Here is a 7,104-nt window from a genome sequence, read left to right on the forward strand (position 1 = left end):
AATAAATAATAGGGCCAAAGATACATAAAACCTGACATCTTCTCCTTAAAGGGAGACGTCTGAGGGAGGTCCTCAAACAACAGATGAACACAACTTATCTAGTCAAAACAAAAGAAACATCCAGAGAAGGCTTGCACCATACACTGCGCCCCAACGCCTTGCCCTTAGAGTGGAGCTATGAGAGAATCCCAATTCACCATCATATCAGCAAAGAAGAAGTTTCTCCTGTCCTCATGCGCTCCCATCCAAAACCATAGGATTCCTTTGATATCCTTAATGATTCTATCAACCCTCACACCACCATTACGAAAAATTACATTGTTCCTCGAGTTCCATAACCCCCATATGATGGCATATGGCAACAGACACCACAACTGATCTGCAAACCCATTTGGCATAGTAAGCTTGGGCCACTCCTTGAGCAGTTCACACACTGATGTAACATGGGAGATAGAGAGATGAGAGAGATAATCCCATACTTGAACTGACACCGGGCAGAAGAGAAAAATGTGCTCAATACTCTCTTCACACAAAGCGCACAACGCACATCTGCTGGGGCCTGGGGATGATCATACCTCTTTTCCTCAGGTTATCGACCGTAAGAATCTGTCCCCAAAGCGTACACCAAATGAAGAATTTAACTTTTGAGGAAACTTTAATTCTCCATACAATCTTATATGGGAAAAGAGAGATAGGGACCATCCCCTCCCTGTTAAGATTAACCAATTGATTGTAAAAAGATTTAACTGTGAAACTTTTCTCCTTAGACCACCTCCACTCCCATTTATCATCATCACCGCCGTAGACTTTTGTGTTTGCCAGATAATTATATAGAGTAGCCAGGGAAATAGCCTCACTCTCTCGGAGGTTACGTCTTCTTAAGTGAGGATTCCAAATCACCTCATCACCTTCAATGTTCATATGACTCTCCACTATACCTTCTTTACTGGAGGCATATTTATAAATGTTAGGGAACTTTGCCGCAAAAGGAATATCCCCACACCACTTATCAAGCCAAAAACGAGTGTTATTACCCCGCCCCACACAGTGAAGAATACCGTCGAAAAAGAGTGTTTTCGATGCACGTATACCCCTCCATAAACTGCACCCATAGGTTGACGTCACCTTCGGCGGTTGCCCTCCCCTCTCTTGATGACCATATTTATTAATAATGACCTTTCTCCATAAGGCTTCACTTTCAGTACCATATCTCCACAGCCACTTGGCTAATAAAGCTTGATTCATAAGTTTGAGTTTTCGTAGTCCTAAGCCTCCTTCCTTTTTCGATGTACATACCTTATCCTAAGCTAACAGATGGAACTTTCTTTTCTCTTCACATGATCCCCACAAGAAGTCTCATAATTTTCTCTAGCCGTTTAGCCACACAAGAGGGAATAGTCAGCAAAGACAAATAGTATAAAGGGAGATTTGACAACACACTCATAACAAGGGTCAACCGAGCACCCTTAGAAAGAAGCTTTCTTTTCCAGCCACCTAATTTGTTTTGGAAGGACTCCACCACCGGGTTCCACACTTCACTATTTTTATACTTTGTTCCTATAGGAATGCCTAGATACTTACAGGGGAGAACATCTACCTTGCACCCCAATATCTCAGCCAAGTTGTTTATGTTGTCGACATATCCCACACTAATGATTGATGACTTAGAGAGATTAATTTTCAGTCCAGAGACCGCTTCAAACAACAGGAGAATGGATTTTATAGTGAGGATGCATTCTGGTGACGCCTCAGTTAGGAAAAGAGTGTCATCTGCGAACTGAAGAATACTGACCTTTAAAGTGCTGATAGAAAATCCCTTTAGCAACTCCAAGTCCATTGCCTTATTAGTTAGCCGAGCCAAAGCTTCCATTACCAAAATAAAGAGAAACGACGACATTGGATCGCCTTACCTAAGGCCTCGCTGAACTTTAAAGTTGCTTTCTGGCACTCCATCTACCAAAATCGACAAGTGCGTAGTGGACACACATGTTTTTATCCATTTCCTCCACTTCACACCGAAACCCATTCACTTCATAATATAGTCCAAAAACTGTCAATCAACATGATCGTATGTCTTGGTTATATCCACTTTGCATAAAACACCTGGAGTACCTTGGCGCACTCTTGAGTCAATGCATTCATTTGCAATGAGTGCGCTATCAAGGATTTGACGCCCTCCAACAAAGGCTCCTTGATGGCTGGAAATAAGCTTAGGCAGTACGCCTTTTAACCTTGTAGCTAGCACCTTAGATAGAACTTTGTAAATACCCCCTATTAGGCTAATAGGCCTGTAGTCACCCAAGGCTAGCAAACCTTGTTTTTTTGGAATTAAGGATACGAAAGTAGTGTTATTTCGCCAGTCCATGAACCCGGTATCTTGAAATTCTCTGATAGCCGCCAACATATCCTCCTTGAAAATATTCCAAAAATTTTTAATCACTATCATGGGCAACCCATCAGGGCCCGGGGCTTTGTCGTCACCTAGTTCTTTAAGTGCTCCAAACACTTCTTCTTTAGAGAAATCAAATTCCAAATCTTCTTTTTGGATTTCATCTAACTCATCAAAGACCAGCCTATCAATGTCCGAGCGTTCGAGGTGTGGGTTTTTGTAGAGATCAGTATAAAAATCCACAATGTGATTCCTAATCTGTGCACCGTCTCGACTAACAAGCCCCCTCAATTACCCAAGAAGCAAGACTATTACTCTGGTTTCTCATATTAGCCATTCTGTGGAAGAACTTAGTATTGTTCTCTCAACTACCTCATCATCAGTAAGAGGAGAGTTCTCTTCCTTCTTGTCGAGATTCTCTATACCCAAGATCTTGGATTCAATTTTCCTGTCCACCCTCCCGAAAACTTCCTTTCACTTAGCTGGGAGACTGGAGCAGACAAGTCATCTGGTGATTAATGGCCTATTTGGTTGACTAAAATGCAAATAACCGAGACCATAGACAAGTCCAATGAGACTGAAGAAGATACATCAAAATTCTTCTTTGGATAGATAAACTCTCTTAAGATGTGATTGAAATTTGAAAAAGATACATCAAAACTCTCAAACAAGATTGGGGAAGATGCAAACAGAAGTCGCACGTGATCGAAATGCATTTGTCTAAAGCTGAAATTTTACAACTCAGAACTGAATGAGTACTCTTAGACAAGGAGTACTGCATTTATACAACCATCATTCTCTGGATTGTTTGTAACTTGAGCATATTTCCCTGCACCCACCAAGAAATGAAACGAGTGAGACATTAGTAGTTCAAAACTCCCTACAAAACAGTTGCACATAAATGGGAGAAAAAATGCAATAAATCTCACCCCAAACAACTTTCCCAGCAGGAGTAACCAGACCAAGTTCACTGACGTTAACCTGCATTTCCAGATAAGTAATAACTATTAACGTAGGAGCTCAATGATGTAGCCGGTATAGAGTCCAATTGTTCGAGGGACTAAACATTACCTCAATGATGGTTCCCCTTGTCACAACACCAAGAGAAGTGTACATATTCCCATTGGGATTTTTCTTTATTCCAATGATTTCGAGATTGAAAGTACATTTCAGTTCAGGGTGCGTCACATGGGCCTTGGAAAACCTCAAACCTGTTGGCCGAATGAAGCGTTCATACTTTGGAGGTTTTCTTGTAAAACTTGGTCCAACAAAGGTAACTTTGGTAACCATTCTCTTCCACTGCTTAGCTGTTGCATAAAGAAAAGAATCAGGAGAAATGTTAATGGAGTAAACTATACTATTGTAAACCGGTAGCGATTAATACATACCAACAGATATCTGTATATATGCACATGAAACGGACAACGTGGTTCAAGAACTTCCAAAGTCCTCATTGAATTGCAACTATTTCATATCTTTTATATATATATATATAAATAGTCTTTATCGAGTGAGCGGAGCGAACAATCTGGGCCTGGGGGGTGACCTTGTTTGATAGGTTTATGTCTATCTGTCTGCAAATACCTCTTCTTCCCCCTCTCACTCTCCGCCACTTTCCCTCTCCCTCTCCCTCTCCCTCTCCCCGCCTTCCCTCTCCACTCACTCCCCACTTCTAGCAATTATACCAGTTCATAATGAAAGGTGCCATAGCACAATCAGATACAGCCAGTGAGCGAGATCCTCACGAAAAGTACAGAGTGTGAAAGTGGGGGAAGAAGAAACACAGAATCATCTACCCAGAATCACATTGAGCCAGTCCAGCACAAGGTCCTTAATGATCATCAATGCAATGATCACTATCCATTAGGGCAAGGAGACCCGAATTCGAACCCAACGAATTCAGGTTGGGTTCGGGTCTATTTTCATATTCGTTTATGCATTCAGGTCGGATACGGATTTGGATACTGGTTTTAGGTAAATTTTTAGTGTCACCCAATCAGATATTGGGTTCAGATTCGGGTTCGAATTTGGATTCGTTAGAAATATTTGAAAAAAATTCAGATATGGATTCGGATATTGGCATATCCTACCCGTTCCCCGCCCTCCTATCCATATACCCATCACTAACAATTTCATATCTAACACTTCTTAGATATTGTTTTTATTCAGAATGAATGGTGGAGAATTTAACAATTTTCTGAACTATTCTTGGTTTAAGCTTGCATACATCACACTAACAGATGAAGGTGGTCTCAAGGTTCATCCTTTCTTGATAGTTCATCTTGTATTATCTGTGCAGTAGTATAGATTAGTCAAAGAGAAAAGTACCAATAAAGGGTAGCGGACTAAATAATTCTTCACGAGCAAAGCTTCCACGCAAATAAAAGGATAAGTTTTTGGCGATTGTATAACTTGAAAATTCACCTACTAATCATATAGATATACACAAATTCTGTTAAACGGAAGACAGCCAACTTTGTTTTCCCTGTTATTTCTATCTAACAATTACACTACCAAGCAATTGAAGCCCTTAGATAGAAAGGATAAAAAATGGTCACTTGCGTAAACCCAATATAAAATTATTGAAGTGCGTTTGCAAGTTATGTAAAATGTATGCTACTACACAGTGTTTGATCCAACAAATGTTTAGAAAACAGGAAGTCAAGAAGCATATACATCTTATAAACTTGGAGCATAACATAAAACATATAAACCAAACTTACATTTCCGTTGACCTGTTCTGACCACCTTGAACATTTCCTCTTCAGCAACAGGCCGAACCTAATAAAGGGGCAAAATATAAGTCATCAAGTTTTCAAAAAAAAAGTCCACTAACTTCGAGGTTTGAAGCTCTTGTTCATCTTTAGATTACATAAAAATAAATAACAAACTAAAGCTTGAACAAGAGTTTCAAGAAAATGCATTTTCAGCAAATAGTAAAATAGAAGCACGATACCTTTGGCAAAGGAACATCCCATTTACCAGCTTTCTCTTTCCTCTTTTGTTTGATACTGTTACTTAGAACCTGGAAATAAGCATTTACCATTAGTTCACAAAAAATAAAAACAAGCTTGCATAAAAATGAAAAGCTTCCAAACTTCCTCAAGTTGGACTAAGCTGGAATACCTTTGCACGCGTGGTTTGTTCACGGTCTAGAAGATAAGCAGGAAGAGCTCCTTCATGAACTTCATCATCCACCTTGCGCCTACTTGATGATTCCTCATGCATAGCCAACCTATTGGAAAACACAAAAATAACATCAGACCAAAATTACCACAAACTAATAAAACAACTATAGTCTAGAGTAATGCTGATAAATATATTCAATTAAAAGCAAGAGAAATGAGACAAGAACTCACGTTCTCTTCATCTGAGCCTTCTCGGCATAACGTTGCTTTGCATATCTCTTACCCTTACCACCAATAGTCTGTTTTCCACAAACATAAAAACTTCTCAATCCTAAAAACTTACAAAAAAAACATTTCTGTAAAGAAAAAGATTATACCTTTTGAGCTTTACGTGAAACCTCGTGAACTTCACGTGCATCCCTCTTTCTCTTTCTTTCGAAATGATCAGGACGGTACCCATATCGCTTCCTGTGTAGCTCAATATAATCTCCTTGCGGCTGAAAATAACAACAAAAAAAATACAAACTTTAAGAATGAAGATGAAGAAATAAATTGGAAGTCAAGATTTGAGAGGATGGAAACAAACCATGGTGGGACGTTTGAAGGTCTTTTTGGTAAAACCCTAATGCATGAATGAATCAGAAAGAGGTTTTAGGCCTGAAGCTGAGTTTTAGCGCAAAAAAAAAAAAAAAAAAAAAAAGGTTTTAGGTTTTGGTCCTCCTAATAATAGGGTAATTAGGCTTTGGTCCAACAATGATCGATTATTAGGTTTTGGTCCTCCTAACCGTGAGTTGACTTGGTTGACCAACGATGGGGGCCCATCTCACATATTTCACTATTGCCCACAATACCCTTGACGTGCCTTACACGTGACTTATTGGTTTTTGAATAAAAAATATAAGACACGTGTCAAAATCTGGACAAGTAGCCATTGGAATTCAATTACACAAGGAAATTCAATTTTCTAATTTCTGAACTAGCCGTTGGAATTCAATCCTATAAATAAGGTTGTCCATTCAATCCTAAAGGGGAAATAGAAGAGAGGGGAGAAGATGGGTGGACGTGAGGTTGTTGTAGTCATTGCCGCTCCTAAGGTAAAGTTAGGTTAGTTTAGAAGGACTAAAACCTAAACAATGATATTAACAGAAGGACCAAAAGCTAATTGATGTTTCCTGTTTTGCAGGTTTGTCAATTGTGCTATGAAGAGGGCCATTATGCTTAAACATGTTCATACTTTGGCATTCACTGTGATTATGCACCTTGTTGTGGCTTTATAAGAGTTGTGTTAAGCCACACGAATCAAGAGACTAGGCAATTCAAGTGTCTAAAGTGTTCTTGTCCTAGTTGTAAGTTTGTGAAATGGATATACTTCGACAAAGAGATATACCACCAAGTTTGTAAACTATGCAAGGAACAAGTTGAAGTTTGTGAAGAGTGTGAGTTGTGCATTGGTTGTCATCTTTTTAATACTTGTGTCAAGAGTGTGTGAGTTGAGAGGAAGAGTGCTATGTGTAAGTTGTACTAAATATAGTGTGTTATACTGTGGGTGTAATCTGTGTGGATGTAGTGCTATCAAGTACTCTATTC

General features: G+C 39.3%; 1 protein-coding gene across 1 annotated transcript; it reads right to left on the reverse strand.

The window, feature by feature from the left end:
* Positions 1 to 2,976: 2,976 nt before the first annotated feature.
* LOC147495879 (uncharacterized) lies at positions 2,977 to 6,254 on the reverse strand. The gene is made up of 9 exons (XM_086564636.1): positions 6,104 to 6,254; positions 5,895 to 6,014; positions 5,749 to 5,816; positions 5,516 to 5,624; positions 5,346 to 5,414; positions 5,113 to 5,170; positions 3,461 to 3,696; positions 3,319 to 3,370; positions 2,977 to 3,218 (listed from the first exon to the last, which is right to left on the reverse strand). Exons 1-9 carry the CDS (start codon positions 6,104 to 6,106, stop codon positions 3,151 to 3,153), a joined length of 783 nt encoding a protein of 260 aa, XP_086420762.1. The 5' UTR covers positions 6,107 to 6,254; the 3' UTR covers positions 2,977 to 3,150.
* Positions 6,255 to 7,104: the final 850 nt, after the last annotated feature.

Source organism: Coptis chinensis, chromosome 6, assembly GCF_015680905.1.
Source record: "Coptis chinensis isolate HL-2020 chromosome 6, ASM1568090v1, whole genome shotgun sequence".
Classification (NCBI taxonomy): domain Eukaryota; kingdom Viridiplantae; phylum Streptophyta; class Magnoliopsida; order Ranunculales; family Ranunculaceae; genus Coptis; species Coptis chinensis.

What these genes read in the sequence shown, in the direction of transcription:
- LOC147495879 (XM_086564636.1), bottom strand. An exon ending in CAAGGGGAACCATCATTGAG is followed by an intron (nt 3,371 to 3,460) that starts GTAATGTTTAGT and finishes CTGGAAATGCAG; the next exon opens with GTTAACGTCAGTGAACTTGG. An exon ending in TGCTGGGAAAGTTGTTTGGG is followed by an intron (nt 3,219 to 3,318) that starts GTGAGATTTATT and finishes TGGTGGGTGCAG; the next exon opens with GGAAATATGCTCAAGTTACA.